General features: G+C 43.6%; 1 protein-coding gene and 1 non-coding gene across 6 annotated transcripts in view; one reads left to right on the forward strand and one right to left on the reverse strand.

Moving 5' to 3' along the window:
* LOC106743733 (neurexin-1) overlaps window positions 1-18497 on the forward strand; it is a 305519-nt gene that overhangs the window by 213322 nt on the left and 73700 nt on the right. For all 5 annotated transcript variants that reach the window (XM_014617872.1, XM_014617873.1, XM_014617874.1 and 2 more), the window contains 5 exons: window positions 5993-6100; window positions 8475-8667; window positions 11120-11311; window positions 12228-12371; window positions 13423-13640. In XM_014617872.1, coding sequence (XP_014473358.1) covers window positions 5993-6100; window positions 8475-8667; window positions 11120-11311; window positions 12228-12371; window positions 13423-13640 — 855 coding nt within the window. The remainder of the gene's footprint in view (window positions 1-5992; window positions 6101-8474; window positions 8668-11119; window positions 11312-12227; window positions 12372-13422; window positions 13641-18497) is intronic.
* On the reverse strand, window positions 11886-11967 carry Trnas-cga. The gene has a single exon. It is a non-coding gene; the product is annotated as a tRNA-Ser (tRNA).

Genomic DNA, 18497 nt, shown 5'->3' on the forward strand with positions numbered 1-18497 from the left:
TATAATTGGAGTTCCATGACAGCGGGGCTAATTTCCCTGATGGAAAGCCCGAATGGAAAGTCGAAAAGTCTCGGTAACGTTATTTATTATTTATTTCTCTTGCCGTCGCGCGTCCCCATCCACTTCAGTATTCCGATTTCTATTCATATTCGTCGGCGTTTTTCCGTATTCATCATGACGTTTGCACAAACGGACATTCACGAGTTAACGACCGTTAAGGAGTTATATGACGCAGTGACAAATCAATTACATCGAAACGAGTTCTCCGACGGGACTTTGTCCTTATTTTAATTTTGACATCATTTTTCGCGACGAGTATAAGAAGCACTCGCGCGTCACATCTTCGGAATAGTTTTAGAAAATCGGATTCCACAAATGAAAACTGACGTCGAAACATTAATTATTTATTCAGCCCGCTATTTATTCTGTATGATAAAACGATAATGGGAAAAATACGGTTACATTTTAACGAGATGTCGCGAGTGTGGTGGATAACAGGGGACGGAAGGGGCGATGGAATAGAATAAGATGGAGAAAGAACGGCGAATTAAAGAAATATGGACACGCTGAGCTCGTTTTAGGTCACGCTTTGTGTATCGGAGAATAACCCGGGGTATTTCAATACACGAATTACGAAAGAGCAGAGGGAATTATTTAAAAAGCGATGCGTGGACAAGGATTTCGAGATGCAGGGCCCATCTCATCGGACGTTGATTAACAACGACGGATGCGCCCCGCTTTGTCTATTTCCATTCCGGTCGGAAAATATTTCTGGCCGCTCTTTGTCCCCCGTCGATGGTCTGTGTGTGAGTGGCCTAATTACCGGGCGGCATTTAAGCTCGAAAAGGAAAGAGTAGGAGAGGAAGTGAGGAGAGGGGGGAGGGGGGAGATAGGAGAGGAGCCGAAGAGAGCGGGTAGCGCGTTTCTGCGACAACTCTTCCAGATTGCGAGTTTCTCGCGAGGTGCAACGGAAGTGCTTCATTTAATTATGACCCCTCACAATGGAGACAATGCTTCTTTATGCGGGCACTGTTTTTCCCGTAATTACGAAAGGGGAAACAGTCCTTCATAATGTGTGTGCGTGTGTGTGTATTGTTGGTCATCGTTGCTCTTTACGCTTTTGATCTTTACTCTTCTTGCACAGAATTGTAAAAATTCCATCCATTCCGAAGTCGATCGCTTCCGGCGCGCTTCTTGCCTGTGCGCGAAGAACATTAATATGTTGACTATCATGGAGCTCGCTAGTGACCAACGTGCACAGTTGAGCATTGCACATTGGTCTAAGATAGATACTGTTTGACCAAAATTCATTCTTTAAAGTTTAACTTCAAGTTGATATAAATGCAATTTTGTCGCGAATTATCTTATAATTAAATGATCATAAATCGTTATCCTTCATTATTTTTCATAATTTTATTTTTTATTATATTTTTTTATCATTTTATTATTTATCGGTAAATGTGATGCTAAAAATGTTGTTCAGTCAAAGGTAACTTTTAATCATATCTATTACATCAAAATTGTGTGTGCTGTATATTATATTATTTTAAATAGTGATGTGTGTATGTGTGATGACATTATATATATTTAATACGCTAAAAGAATATGCTACGAAGTAAGTAATTCCACATTTTGTCGTATTTTTCTTAGTTCTGAAGTGAAATAATAACTAGATTTGTGGTTGTGAAATAAGCGTAATGTTACAATGAAAAAGTATTTTCTTCCAAATAGTTCGGGAAAGATTTTAAAAGTTTCTGGGGAAAAGCTACACTTGTATAATAATTGTCAACATTTACACTATCAGAATTTGGTTTGCTTCTTTTTTACATTTTTCAGAAATAATTGACCTTTTCTAGATCCATATAACGTGTTTTATCGGCCTCTGCATGAGGTTTGGAGAGGATCGGAAAATAAAAATACTCAACTAATGGCTCCGTTATCGTAGATTAAATTTAATCGATGATTAACTTAATGGAATTGACCAATCACATTGATCAATTCAGATAATTGGCTAATGCGTCTAGTCAATTCCATTGAGTTAATCGTCGATTAGATTCAAACCATGATGGCGGAGCCGAGTATAAATGAATACATAAAATCTTTCCCAAAATGTTGTAAATTCCTTTCCTATTCAAGAATATCGTAAAAGAAGAAGTGACGCACCCTTAAGAAAAAAAAAACCATTCATAAGAAAATAGAATTATTTTATCTAAGAAAGTGAGATAAATGTTGTTGAGTTTATGTATTTAATCTAAGAAAGTGAGATAAATGTTGAACCACTTACAAATAGTTTTCTCCACTTACAAATACTTTTCTCTTTTAAAGGCATTTTCCGTATATATAAAAGAAAAACGTTCCCATCACGCAGAAGATTCAGAGGTTTTCCCCATAAATGTTTACTTCCAAACTACTGTGCATTGGCGGGTCAACATATTAATACTAGCGAATCGCACCGGAAGCGAGAACCGGCAACTGAAACTTTCAGAATCCATCGCGAATCGTGTAATATATTCATGTGGTAATATCCATCTCGAAAAATTCATCGTGCACAGCACGTGTGTAACATTCGCAACATTTACTCGAGCTTTAGGAGAGCCGTCGGACTCGTTGGTGCGTTCGACTTTCAGCGAGAAACCTGTTTACCGTGTGTTGACAGTCGCCGTCTATTATCTTGCCTTTTTTTCCCGTAGACGCGTGTCAACGGTCTATTGTCTGTGATCTATTGTTCGCCCGGTGTTTAGAATCGTTTAAGGCAAGACGCTCTCACACGGACAGTCAGTGCTCGCCGAGCGAGTTGTTGTCGCGCGGTTCGAAGCCAGTCGTCGGTGAAATTTCGCGCGCGAACGTCGGAGTGCGACGGAGTGTCGACACGCGTCTTGGAACTTTTTCGACGGGGATTCGGTTGCCTCACTTTGTTGCCCACGCAGTTGTTTCTCGCGCGATTGTCGCGAGCGAATCTCTCTCTCTCTCTCTCTCTCGAGCACATCTCGCGGCGTTTCCGGGTAAAACAGTAAACTCTTAACTCGCGTGTCACTCGAGGCGACATTTTCGGCCGTCGATTTGCCAACTGCGAAATTCGCAGCACGGAAATGCACGACGGAGGCGTAAGACAAAAAAACGACGCGTCGTCCTCGGAGAAGGAGGAGGAGAAATCGCTCGCACATCCCCGGGATAACGACCGGGATTGAGGAGAAACGGATCGCGCGGGATGAGGGACAAAAAATGGCCGCCACTTCGTTCCGAAATAAAGCGACAAATTGTTCCCGCCGAGAGGACGCGTCCTTATGGCGTCTGGCCGTTGCTTATGCTGAATCTTTACCGGGCTGAAAAGATAGAGAAGAAGTATGAGCTACAACGAGAGGACCCATTCCGTCTGATGCTGATTCATAGCGGTTAGGCGTGCTCTGCATTATTCAGGGAGCAGCGCGCACACCTGACCGTATAACGCAGCGCGGCTTTAAATATGGCTGCACCACTTTTGACTGTCAAAGCGGATAATGCGGCACGTGGTGGTACACTGTGTGTTCCCTTTCTCTCTTTCTCCGCCTCTCTCTTTCTCTTTCCGTCTCTCGGCCCCGCATCGACCGTTCGCGGAAATCGCGAGCTGAACGCGGGAAAAGCGACTTGCGAATTTGCAACTAACGTTATTTCGTTATTTATACACGCCCACTCCTGCGAACCGTGCTCTCGCTGAGACGTCGCTCACACTCAGTGAGACCATTAATAATCGGACTGCGAATAGCGAGGTCGAAAAGAATACGTGATTTCTGCGGGATCAATATTTCATCATTTCTCACGATGATGGCGGCGCGCGAACGGTGTGAAATGAAACGGGTGGTCGGGGGAACGAAGAGCGCGGGGAGAAACTCTGAAAATAAATGAAAAATACAAGCGATCCGCTGTCCCCGTTGAGTTTAACTTGCAAAGTTTACCGGCAAGTGCTCATTAAGAGGGGAGGGGGGAGGGGCGGAGGTGCCCTCTGTTTTCCTTTTTCGCGAATGCCTCGGGAATCAATTAAAAAGGAGGAAATGAAAGGAGAAACAAAGGGAAAATTACGAAGAGATCGTCGTGGGCCGCGGGGGACGTGGATAAAAAAAAAAAGAAAAATGCAGAACCCGCGAGAAACAATTTCGGGATAAAGATAGCAGAAGCGACGGGGACGCTTTCATTTAAATTCGGACCCGGAGTTCGTTCTTGCGAACGAACGCGCGGAAGCTGTTATACACGACGGCCCCACGAGCGTATCCCGTTATTTCGACCGGCTATTTCCGGCCCCTTCCGCGGTATGCAGTCTCCGCGGAATACACCGTATTTTTTTCTCGCTGTCTCCGATTTCGTTGGCGGCCGCGTGATACATACCGCGTGATTCCCTCGAATTTCTCTGGGCGCGTGTTTTGTCAACGGCCGCCTATTATTTCGCGGACTGTCGGCGCGCGAAATGAGTTTCCGAAAGTTCGGAAACGTCGGCGACGAAGACACGTATTTTAACCGTGCGCGTACGGGCGAGCCCTTTTTCCACCGTAGACGCGAAACGCACTTTCAACCGGGCGCCCGGCGGCCGCTGTTGATTCTTCAAACAATTGCCAACAAATATTGCATAAAAAAATATTTCCACTTCAAACATTTCCCCTCCCGACGGGGAAGAAAAAACGTTCTTGTCGAGCGCCGTCGATAAAAGAATGACTATTTTTCGCCCGGAAATGTAACGGGCCGGTATCTCCGATGCTGTATTATTTGAAACGCTGAAGATAACATTGGGAAAAATTGTCCCGTCGGAAAAGGAATCCTCGCGCCAAGCGACAAAATATATACGTATGTATTTGTAAATTTATATATGGCGCGTGCGTTTACCTGAAAGTAACGCACGTTTGCGAAATGAAATAATACACAGACGACATATCTACACAAGCTCACTTCACGTTCCTTTTCTCACATGAGTACACGCAATACCGTGTGTACAGGGTGAGGCGATAATCGTTACCATCTTGAATGTCTTCGAAATATTATGATAAACGTGAGAGAGAAATTTACTTAACAGAAAACTGCGTTCACACCAATGATGTCGTCGCTTCTGTAACCAAAATGTGCTATTTTCAAGGTGAAATGTATAAGAAGCTAAAGAATACATGAGAAGTCAAAATATGAATATTCTAGTGCCATTTAAATATTAATATTATCAATATTAATATTGTTGCGGAAGGATGAAATTGTTTATTATGTACTGCGAACGTACCGAAGATTTTCGGGCAAACGAACGCGATGAATCGGCCTTCCACGTATGAATCGACCCCTCGACTCCCAATAATATCGTTATAAATACGAATCCCTTGAAAACCCTTAATCGATCACTAAATAAATTAATAAGCAAATTTTTGCCTCAGCCAGGAGGAATTCCTTCGTCCGAAAATCTTCAGTACATTCGCGATACACGATGAACAATCTTATTCTCTCACTAAAACATCCGTGTTTAGTTACTTGGCTTTATGTACTCAATCTTTATCATTCTTCGGAGCAGTTGTCCTTAAAATTTAGTATTTCTTTTCATCCAGTCTTATTTTTCGAAGATATTCAAAGCGATGTGTTAGTTATGCCTCACCCTATATAGTCCGCGACAACAGAATCGACGAATCTTTTCCGGCATATCCTTATATTTTCCACATACGCGAGTTCGACCTCTTCCGAGCTCCGAATAAAAAGACATCCTCGTCGTCGTTATAAATATCGACGTCCGCCTCTTCCGCCGCCTCGCGCGCGAGCGTGCGCGAGGACGTGCGCTTGTGCCCAAGGAACGACCCGATTTTTTCAAGCGTCCCTTGACGAATGGCGGATTCCGCATAGGGCTGCACGTAGAGATTTCGGATGCCGGGCACGACGAGTCTGGCTCGTCCATTCTTCTCTCAAGGACGACACGGCTTCTTCCTCGGCCGACTTTTTTCTTCTCTTAGGCCCCCCGGAGCGACGTAGTAAGAACCATCTGTCTCATTTGTTTCAGGTTCTGCCACCCTGGAAGGCGGCCAAGTCCGGAGTTATGTCCTTCAAAATCCGTACGAATGAGCCGAACGGGCTGATCATGTACAGTCGCAGCGGAGCGCACATGAGGGTACGTGTCTTTTACGAGAGTAAATTCTCTAATTGCGTACACGGTAAAAAGTTGCGTTAAATCCAACACATTTCACATATCCCGAACGGTCCGCTCAAATTTCCACGTTAATTTAAACACTAGATGAATGTGTTGAAAAGTAACGCAAATATTACATCTAGATTTAACACAACATTAATATGTTAAGCGACACTGAAGTATAAGATGCGTTATTTTAACATTTACACAGGTTGAATATCAACACAAAATATATATATATTGAGATAACATAGGCACAGTATGTTAAATTAACACATAGGTGTGTCAAGAATTTAACACAGAAATTTTAATAAGGACCGATTTTAACACAAAATATTTGTTTTTAACACGCGGGATTCAGACGGTAAGGAAGTTCCGCCGTTTTAAGATTTTCCTTTCCTTCTCTCTTACAAATGTCACGTCTCGGCACGGTCTCGTTGCGACCAAGGCGCACCTGAAACCGTTTCATTTTAAATATTATCACTACGGAGGAGGGGTGGGGAGAAAGTAGTAAAGTAATTGATGGAAAATATTTACGCACAGAGTGTCCTGCCGCGTGAATCGCACCTTCTTTCGACTGCGACGGTTCTTTTTTCGTTTTATCCTTTTAAAGGTCGGTTTTAAATTCTTGCGGGCTGCGTTTTACGCGAAAATTTCCACGTAACGGGCGCACCCGCGGAATTAATTCCTTTCATATATTTATAACATTCGAGTAACTCGGCGGCGGCACAAAGAAGAGAAAAATAATCCGGAAGGACCCCGGGTATAATGAAATACAAAACGCGGCTGCTAAAGTACGATTACGCGTCTGCACAATTATCGGCCGGTGAAAACGTTTTTCGAAATAACAGCTCGCTTTTGTTTCCGAAACTCATTTCGGTCGCGGTTGCACACTCGACTAGGGGTAATTTAATTATCGGCGCAATTCCGTCCTTCTGACACTCTGACGATCGATGAGCTCTGATGGTCGGCGACCTTCGCTCCTAAATTTGATCATTATTCGCCTATTTGGAAACGACTTTTCCTCCGTTCGCTTCTGTCTTTTTTTTTAATTCTTTGTAGGAAATAAGCCAATACTTCTTGTTACATTTATCATTCTTATTATCCGTTGTTATTCCGGAATGAAATCATCGTTGTTGGGAAGGAAAACATGTTGACGAGTTACGGTCTGCGTTATAGGCTTCTTCTCCCATCGTCACTGAGATATTATGTAAAAATTGAAGAGGGTCTAATCTAATTTAAATGTTATTCGCCGAAGTTAACAAGTCCTTTTTAATGGCCGGTAAATCTGGATCGCCGCGATACGTCTTCATTTACTGCGTAATTCCGCTAATAACGATGATGCGCCAACACGCGGTAATATATCTTCATCTGTCTAATAACGGAAATTCAATGAATTGCCATAATAGCCTTTTCTTATTTCAAGCATAGACGGCAAATAAATCTCCCCGCGCTCAGCCGCAATCTGCCAGCTGTGCGAAAATCTTACGTCATGATATTCTCTCTCCGCGTGAAATTCAAGCGTGATTTGCGCAAATGTTGCAATAGTTGCTCTTTCGTCATGTTAAAAGCCACTTTATAATATAAATTATTTAGTACACAAAAAAAAGACTTTTCTGTATCTAATAGAATTTCTTTAACTAAAGCAAATTTGTCTTTGGGATGAAACAAAGAAACGAGTGTTCGATTCAACAAACAAGATTGCTTAATTTCTCAATAAATCTTTTTACGTCAAATAACACGTTTCTTTTGTATTTTCATCCAAACGTAAGGATGGTTGTCACAAGCAATAAATTATTTGAAAGCAGTATGGCACTATGTTAAAAAAATGAGTTAAAGAGTTTCTTTGTTTCAGTGGAACAATATTTAACAATGTATGATAAAATAAGTTTGCTTTATTGAAAAGCTAAATATTATATATTCCCTCTAAATATGGTTTTTTCTACTCAAACATGGTTTACTTTGGTTAAATAATATTTTCACTCAAACAAAATGATATTTGATATTAAATTGTGTTGTTTATAGTAAACAAATCCAAGTCAAACAAACGCGTGTATTAAATCCAAAGAAGCCTTTTTCTCTATGTACGTAACATACAATAACTATGATATAAATAATTCCGGCCAAACCGCGGTATTTTACTTTTTTCAATCTCTCTCGAATTATGCAACACCCAGACCACAGAACTTCCCCATTTAATAGAGTTGAATAATATATTAAAATGCATAGAGAGAGAGAGAGAGAGAGAGAGAGAGAGAGAGAGAGCTCACAATGTGGTTTAACAAATTTAATATAGTTCAGCATAGTTCAACGATCCGTTCAATCCGCACACGCGACCCGTTTCTGTCCATTGCAGCAAGATCTGTTCGCCTTCGAGATTCTCGGCGGACATCTCTACCTGCACGTCGACCTCGGAAGTGGACCTGTCAAAGTGCGAGCGTCCAAGGCACGCGTGGACGACGGTGTCTGGCACGACGTCGCCCTGAGGAGAGTCGAAAGGGACGGCCGTGTCACCGTCGACACCTGGACAGTCGAGTTTCGCACGCCAGGTAATAAACTCGCCGAACGCATCCGAAGGAGAGTTTCCCCCTCCTTCGGGCACTCGTCGCTCGTCGTATATCTCGGTACTGCCGGAAACGCGCGCAAAACTCGAGCTCGATCGATAAATCGATGTGCCGGAGGCGGCGATGGCGCGGGGCCGGCAGAGTCGGCGTTCGCAGGGCGAATCCACGCGTACCGGCAGTTTTTCAAAAAGAACTATCTCACCGTATATATGGAGTGTCTAGCCTGGCCTGGCAGATAAGTGTCCTCGAGCGTGTAACTCTGAATTATGAGTGACTCGGCCCGCTCAGCTCGCCGTTTACGTCGGTGCGCGGCGCCGCGATGTCCAGAATTTACTCACTGCACCGCGGCTAAGTGATAGAGCACTACGTATGTGCCGGCCGCGAACACCCCGCCGCCCGATACCGCAAAAAAACGATAAAAAGAATTTCATTGAGACAGCGAGGACCCATATATTCTCCGGCAGATAACGACGACTTAGAATCGCCGAGAACGTTATTGCGCCGCTTGTTCCTCTTGATTCTTTTCCCTCCTTCCCTCTCTCTCCCTTTCCTCCTCTTCTCCTCTCCCCTTCTCTCTCTCTCTCTCTCTCTACTTTTCTTTCTCCGGAAAAAAGAAAAACGGAAGATAGTGTATCCGAGCGGCGAGCAAAATGCGCGCGAGCATTAACCGAATTAGCGGTTGTAATTGCATTGACGGTAGCGGTCGCGCGCGCTCGTTTAATTTCATCGGTGAGTACTGATCGATTTAGTTATTTATTTTCCTTGTACTTGGCTTATTTGCGTTTGATTTAATCGCGGGAGGCGGTTATTATTGCACGAAATGTTTCTTTAATATATTATCGACGGTGTTGGGCCTCCTCTCTCTCCCCCTCGCGCGTTTTAATAGAAACGTCTGCGCCACTGCATTACGCGATTGAGTGTTTTTCGTTACTTAAAAAACGCCACACGCGCGCTTTTACATTTTAGTCCTCTCGCAGCCTCGGGGCGCAATTTTTGCTTAACTTCTCGAAGCAGAAATTAATTAAAGCGCAATAAATGATTACGCTCACACGGCTTCATTGTGTTTTCTAGATTGCGTCGGATCTCGTTTTTAGAGAGAGTTTGCGCGATAAATTTTATTAACAGCTAACATAAAAATTCCCCCCTCTCTCTCTCTCTCTTTCTTTCTCTTCTCTCCCTTTTCCCCCCACATCTTCTCTCTCCCTCCACCTGCTGATCTATCTTCCTTCTGTCCATCTTTTTTCTCTTCTCATTCGTTGAACGTCCGCGAGATAAATTCATAACTTCAGTACGACCGCCGCGCACCGTTTCCACCCTATCGCGGCCACGACCTGTCGCGGTTAGCCGAATTACACGGACGGTTAATTTGCCGACGAAACTCACCTTTGAATTCTGCTCGAGAGGAGAGTCTGGGGCAATTTCGTCTTTGCATCCCGGCAAAACCGCGCGCAAATAACACGGACCGTTGCCAAGTGCGAAAAAGAAACGAGAGATCTCTGACTTCCTCCGTGTCTCTCTCTATATTTTTATCGCGATGTGCGAAGTGTTACCCGTATCGTTCGGCTGTTTCGAGATCCCGGTCTAACTACACAACCGATTATATATATATATATATATATCAATCATGTAAATATAAATCGAACCCCCGATATAATAATCTCAGTACTTATAAACATCGCGCTTGATCTATCGCGAAATGTCAGAGAGTGTTGGGAATGCGGCGGATTTTAGAATCACGACTATTAGGCGAACCTTAACCGGAGGTGACTTAATTTCATCAACGTTCGACGAAAGCTGCCGATCGATATTATTTACGACGTTATTTTTTATTATCGCGGAAAATGCCGCTCGTTTGTCGCACGTTAATATTTCATCAAGCTGTTGCCTGCTCCTCCTGCGGAATAAAGAGAAACTTCATGGCACAGGTCGCGTGTAAATCAAAGATCACAGACTACTTTTAACAATAAGTTAATTGAACGTTAATTGCCACCATGAGTATTTAATAAGCGATAGATTTGATATTCCGTGTTTTTCGCGGCGTACTATAAATGCCGGCTTGTGCATCGGCGCATTTTAACGCCACGCAGAAAAGAATAATCTTATGTAAATCAACGATAGATATTCTCATATATATTATAATATTCTGAGAAGATTTCTTGGCCTTGAATTGAATGCATATAATACTTTCATCAATATACATTCAACCAAATCAAGACTAAAAGTCTTCTAAAAAAATTACAACATTCTTGCTTATCATCGATTGCTATCATTGATTTAAGACTAATTTTTTTTCCCGTGTACGTGACAACATTTACTAAATAAATGATTCCATAGGTGATCAATAAGAATTCGCCGTCTAATAGCGGGGATAAACGAGAGAGATTTGATCCTCCGTGTATTCAATGCGAAATATGAATAAAATGTACCGTTCCCTCAGGCGATTCTACACAGTTAGATCTGGACGGTTTGCTGTACATCGGCGGCGTCGGCGCGCCCTTCGCCCCGTTAACGGTGCCCCCGGTTTTGTGGACGGGCGCCCTCCGACAGGGCTACGTGGGCTGCCTGAGGGACCTCGTGATCAATGGACACCCGGTAGACATCGCGGGATACGCGCAGCAGCAGGATTCCGGTAGGCAAATGTTACAATGATGAAAAACGCGGCGTTTCGGAAAATAATCCACACGCCGTACGGACTACAAATACGGTCGCCCCCTCCCTTTTTCTCTACGAAGCCGAGCATTTTGGGTTTTTTTCATGAACGCGCAGAGTCGCTTTTACAAAAAGCAACGCGAGAGAATTAAAAATCCGAAGAGCAATGCGAAAAGAATAAAAGTATAATGTTACGCACGCCGGATGAAAATATATTCGCGGAAAGCAGAGCCGCGATCTGTCGTCGACCTGCGGATATATCTCGTCGTCTCCGAGTTCAATGTTTAGTCGAACGTAAGAAAGAGAGGGAGATATTCTCCGAAATCAAAATACATCCCGGAGCGGTGTAATTGCTCGTAACGGCGGAATAAATCGCGTCGCTCCTGATCGCCGTGGCAAAATATTTTTTCCCCGTCCGGTATAACTACTGTGTTTGTTAACCATTTGTCGACGAAAATATCCCGCGGCGCGCGATCTCGTAGGTATCAAACATGCAACGGGCGAAACCGACGAAGAATTTTCCGCGCGATCGCCGGCGGAAAAAAAAAATGTTCCGCTGCGGACAGGATTCGAACCTGTGCGGGCATAGCCCATCAGATTTCGAGTCTGACTCCTTAACCACTCGGACACCGCAGCTCGTGACTGCCTGCCGCTACCCAAGCGGCTTGCACGGCCGCTTCCACCCCGCGCTCGGCGACTGCGTCGTGCGTCGCGAATCTTATCCCGCCACTTTTGCAACGTTGTCACCCTCCGCGGAGAAACCAGTAGCGTACGTTCGAATAATCTCGAACGATCTCAGCGGGAGCGGACGGGTCGTTCCCCGGCTGGATAAACTCACTCGCAAAACTCGCCGAACATGTCGCCATCTTCATCGCGACCGCTAATCTATTTCGCAGGTGCAGTGAGACCGGCATGCCCCATTCAAACTCCACACTGCCCCTCGCAACCGTGCATGCACGGTGGCCACTGTCTCGAAGGGTGGAATCGATTTCATTGCGACTGCACCGGCACGCCTTTCACCGGACCCACTTGCGGCAAAGGTACGACGTGTCATTTGAATTCCTGATTCCTGCACGATAAGAGACGGCCGCTCCTCCGGCCTTTTCTTCAAATGGAGGTTATGGATGCCTTGCTTGAAAAAACTGGTGGAAATAGATTCAAAGCGAAGCTTGTAATGATAGATCCGCAGGAACCGTTCAACAATTGCATCACAACACGAGATGGAAGGGGTTTATTAGCTTGCTTTATGGTCTGTGAGAGGTAGAGAAGGGGAAGTAAAGGTCATGAAACGTCACGTTCATATGATATAATGGCAATTAATGGCATAATTTGTAAACATGGATGCTCACATGATTATCATTCATGTTTGCATTCGTGACATATTACGTGGTGAAGATTTTTCGGTTTTGACATGACTTTGTGTTAATAATTAAAATAAAAGAAAATGTAATATTTTAAATATTTATTCTTTTAACAGATAAAAATTACAAATTTTACTAATAAAAATTATAAAACAATTCATTCAATATCATAAAATTTATTTTTGTTTAAAAAAATATAGTAGCAGTCTAATAATTATTATTCAATATAGTTATAAGCTATTTTTTTTTATTTTCGACTGAAATTGGGGGGGAGGGATAATTCCACATGTCACGTAATATTGGAAAGGGCAAATACTTTGTGATGAAATTGTGAGAATGAGAAGGGGAGAGAGTATATTCAAATTTAACGTGATTAATTATTGAATGATCCTACATACAAATCTGATAATATTTTATCATAACCTATCGTTTTAATCAAACTGATATTTCTACCAAGTCAAAAATATTAATTATGTCTTTCGTTTTTAATCTAACTTGGTTTAAATGACTAAAATTTTATCTAAATATGTATATTTTTCTATATTATATACGGAGCTACCTAATCTAATTAAAAAATTACGATCCTATATCGCATATAGCATAAATATTCAATAGACGTTCTAAGAACGTCTATATTTAATTTAACATTACTCGTTAAATTAAATAATAAATTCCTCTCTCTTTTTCAGATTTAAATTAACAATTCACGTTTATGTTATGCTTGTTACAGATGCATCGACACTGCACTTGAACGGCACGCAGCAGATGACCGCGCTGATGCCGGAGGACTCCAGGACGCAGGCGGAGGAGGTCATCGTGCGATTCAAGACGACGCGGCAGCGCGGTCTCCTCTTAGCTACGAGCCTGGAGAACAGCTCCGACCGTTTGCAGATCTACCTGGAGGAGGGCAAGGCGAGGATGCTGATCCACATCGGCGATCGGGAAAAGGTAAGACCGCGACACACGCATGAATGTCCTCGCTCGTTCGACACCGTGAGACACTTCAGCGACGACTTGTTACCGGCGAGTTCGTTACAGAATTAATTAGAGAAATATATTAACTAAAAATTGATGCTGCCGTGCTCTCGTTAAGTACAAGTTATAATTAATAGTACGTAAAGAAATTGATTCATATAATGGAGAGCCAATGAAGCGATGTAAAAGACATCTTCCCAATATTATGGCGCTTCTTGGGTTTAACGTTCTTGCTGGAAGATGCCTTAGAAGGTATTCTCTTTTCTTTATTCTGTATCATCGAACGCTACGTGGTAAGTTTAAATTCATTAATCGGCTGAGCATGCTGGCTAACAAATTTTCTTATTGTGTTGATTTCTTTAATATCTCGAACTTCTGCTGAGAAACAAATTAAGTTCTGAAATTGTTAGAAATGTAAATGTTTTCTCTCCCCTTTTGTCTTTTCCATCTTTACAAGTGATACTATATTATTATTTTCCTTTTATACGTAAGAATATTGTTCCCATACGTGTAAATAAGTGAATAAATCTGAAATTACATTTTTAATAATTCAATGATGAATTGAACCTTCCAAGAATCGCGAATATTTATCGGCTTTGTAGAAACTTCACGAAAATAAGGTAAGAACCGGTAAGAGCCGACCGCGAGATATCAGGCGCGGTAATTTCAATGCGAACAACGGAAGGATAAAATTGACAGTGTGCAAACGCGTGTTATAGCGTCAATGGAAATCGACGCGCGGCAGTCGGCGCGTTACTTATCGAACGGGTAGGCGCGGATTCTCGTGAAATGATCGCGTTGTATTTCGCAAATGACACGGAAACTGAACACGGCGGGATCAGAATGCGCCGTGTCAAAGCCGAGTCTTGGCGCGAGCGCCACGTACCTCGGAGCGTCGCTCCGAGATATCTCGCGCTAGCGCGCGTTGTTGTTGAAAGGGCGAGATATTGAATTTGGCTTTGGACGAATTTTATCTACTTAACGTCAACTGAGCGCACACTCGCAAGTTGAAGGACTGCGCGCGCGCGCACGCGATCTGCGAGGATTTACATTCCCGGGGCGTCTTCGATGTCAGGGCCGTCGGGACGCCCGGTGTAGTCGACGTGAATCGTCTTCTCGTAGCGACTAGAGGCGACGTCGTGACGTTAACTTAATACGTCACCCCGCGGCATTCGCCGAGAGTAAATGACTGGCGGCCCTTACATCCCTTCCCCGTGCAAGGGAATATTCTTTCCCACGGCGGCTCGAATCGCTCGGGAAACTTTTTCCACCCGGAGGATCGATGGAGGTCCATCGCCGCGGCTGTCTCGCACGGGTGAATAATTCCGTCGGAAAAACTCGCGCCGTCGGAATTTTAAGGACCGTCCGCAGAGGTCGAATGCAGTTCGCAGACGCAGAAGAAAACGCATCGCACGCCGCAAGACTGTTGTCTGTACATTGGAAGCGGAGCGACACGCTGGAGACGCGTCAGCCGATTCAAACGAGACCAATTTTGCTCATTTATTTATAGTTATTTTCGCCCTCGGCTATACCCTTTTTATAGTTTCAGCCACAAAAAATAGTAATAGTAACATGAGGAATATAATTAATGAACCAATTTTTCTAATAAACGTTATTATAATGTCAGTGATAATAAATAAGAATAAAGACAGAATACAAGCCAAACGCAAATCTAGGCGCGATGAATACAATGTCAATGTTTCAAAGATCAAGTGATTGCAAAGAATATTTCGAAAATAAGCACGCAAAGTCAAAGTCAAGAAATGTACGTTTCACAATGTAGTGGTAATAAAAATTTGCGCGCCCGTTACTGCTACTATTTTGGGAGTTAAAACCAGAAGAAGGTACAGCTGAGAGACCGGAAATGTATAGCTGTTGGACTGACAAAAATTCGATTCGAGAACGCGAGCACGTCAGACCGGATCGCGTCGTGTCTTTTGTCTCTACGATGCCAATCACTCCTCCGACACGACCGACGGCTGCCTTTATTCACTGGCACGTGTCCATGCGCATTTGTTAAGCCTCCCCTGTGAGAGTGCACTCGCGACTGATTTGTTTCTTGTCAAAAGACACTCGATTGCCGTTTCGAGAACGTCACTCACAGGGCCGCGTTTTTCCAAAGTGGCTCCGCTGTCGTCTGTCGTCTGGCGAAAAAGCACCGGAGCTTACATGTGCGTGGATATGACGACGCTCGAGAGCCGAGTGTTTATTTCGGAAGGAAAATCGAATCGAGGTCTGAAACGCATGCTCACCTGCCGTGCGATGAGAGGAGACCGCGGCGCGCGATTCAATCGATCGCCACGAAATTCTCGAGAGGTTAACACATTGAATTCCGTGACGTTAGCGGCGAACGGCATCATTGTGACACCGCATCTCGGCAAGTTACGTAGAAGACATAATTAATTACGCTTGAAAAGCTCGGTTGTAGTTAATTTAAAATGAGGTAAAGGATGTGTACGGAAGGAAACCGGGGAGGCATCTTTTATTTATTTATTTATTTATTTATTTGCAAACGAATTAACAATGTAGAGAGAAAAATAGATTACTTGACAATTAAATGTTTAATTAATTAATTCAATAGTTAGTTTCACAATTCTTTTGACAATATAAGGAGAAAAAGAATTAATTAATTCTATCGTAATATTCTTTCGATTTTTGTGAAATTCAGGATGGAGTATTTAAAAGGAAAATTTTGCGACCCCTTTTTCATTGTTTTTTTCTTTGGTTTTCCTTACATTGAGAGAAAAATATTTGATACTTATAAGTATAAACGTCACAAGAATTATAGTCGAGAGATAACCATTTTTCTAATAAGTGTTGATCCACATGGAGAGAATAAATTTTGCTAGAACAGCAAATTGTTTTTTAACATAATTATGTTAATAATATTAATATAGTAATAGCAAAAAAATTCCATCTTGGGACTGTCTTTGGACAGCAAAAAAATTTGTTAAGAATATTAATTGTCATTTGCTAGATATATGAATAGCAAAGTAATTTAATTATGCCAACTAAATTTTATTGCTGTCGCAACGACGTTTTGCTACAACAGCAGAATTATTTTTTCCGTGCAACGAATTTTTTTGCTGTCACTGTATTAACCAACAGCTTGCTGTTCCAGCGAAATTTGTTTTCTCCGTGTAGCGTCAGTGATAATAATTAATAACCTTACACGCACATTACTCTATTACTATTTTCGTAATTAAAACTGTAAAAAGAATACAGTCTAGGTCAAAAATAGCTATAATTTCTCTCAGTACACGCGAATTGTATCTATTTACCGAATCCTTGATAACTCAACGATCAGTTGAGCTCTCGCACAATTACCGGCAATCAACGCGGCAGTGTTGATCAAACATGACGCGTTAATTACACTGTGCGAAATAAGAAAAAGTCGACAGGTCGCGTCAAACATCGCGCGTCTCGGGATGTTTCCTCGTAAGCTTAATTGGAGACACGCGGGATAACGTCATGACGACGACGACAATGACGACGGCGTTCCGTACATTCGCGTCTCCGCAGATATTCGTTATTTAATCAGTGCGCCCGGTGCGCTTCGTCTCGAGCTGTGTACATGCGCGTGTGCACACGCGCGCGTACGTACGTGTGTGCACGTGCGTATGTGCGCTGTCATATACGCGGCTTACGTATACTGAAACAATATTCTACGCCGACGAACATCGGGCGCGAGTAAAATTCCCGGCGAAGAGGCACGTCGTCGTCCTCCCGCCTCGGAGTACAGCGCAGCGTCGTCTCGCTATTTCGTTATTACGATCGCCACCCGACGTCCGTCCGTCCGTCCGTCCATCTGCCTGTCGTTCCCCGCTGCGTCTCGTTTCTCCCCTTTTCGCTCATTCCAATTTGCCAGCTAAGGTTGTTCCGGTGTCCCAAAGGAAACACCGGCCACCCGAAAATTCAGAGACCCTCGCAAACTCCGTCGGCGAGCCGTTGGCACAGCTCGGCGCCCTGAAAATACAATGCCGGCAGATGCCGGCGGGCGGCCTTCGCTATTTGTCGCCCTCTCGACGTGTTTCGTGCATCGCCGCGTCGAGATCGCCGTTAAGCCGCCGGTGGCGAATCTCTGATTCGCGAGATTGTCGAGAGATCGGGAAAAGTGCGGCCGTTCTCTCTCTCCGTTCCAAGGTCGCGGAAAAGCGGCTTCCGGCGCTGCTCCATCGATCGTTTTCCCGGGAGCCAAATGCATTTCTGAATGCATCCCTGCGCAACCCCCGGCTCACGCAATCTCGCCGCTGCCGTTCCGCCGAGCCGCGTGTACATGGAAATACATAACCAATTCTGCAATCGCGACGTTTCCGCTCGGGCGAACGGTAAATCGTCCGATTCGATTTCGCAGCTTTCTCATTAGGTGTCTGCATAAATGCGCGACTTCTTTTTCGCCCTTCTTTCTTCCCTTTCCTTTTTCCTCTTCGCGCCTCGCCCCCCGCGCGCGTTTTTCGCACTTACGGATGTGGTTCGATTTTCACGGGAACGTGACGCTCGCCGTGAAAACTTCTCCCAGACACTCGGGGAACAAAAAATCGTCCGAATAACTGGAATCGCATTGGATGAACTCAATTTCGGGGTTGTATACCGGCGAATTAACCACCCTGATTCTTCCGGCGAAATTTTGATGTTCTTTCAGTCGCTTGTTCGTGTGGAACAAGCTCCGAATTTCGCTGAATGAAGCGATCATGAGTCTGATCCGACAAATTACTGGCCGTATCCGTCAACTGATTTTTTCTTTTCTTTGTTTTGGTAAGTTGAGGAAACGCCTACATCGCGCATACAACCACGTCACAGTTTCGTTGATCTTGTTGACTAAATTTTACA

This window comes from Dinoponera quadriceps, unplaced genomic scaffold (genome assembly GCF_001313825.1).
Source record: "Dinoponera quadriceps isolate SergipeBrazil2010 unplaced genomic scaffold, ASM131382v1 scaffold690, whole genome shotgun sequence".
In the NCBI taxonomy this organism is placed as follows: Eukaryota; Metazoa; Arthropoda; class Insecta; order Hymenoptera; family Formicidae; genus Dinoponera; species Dinoponera quadriceps.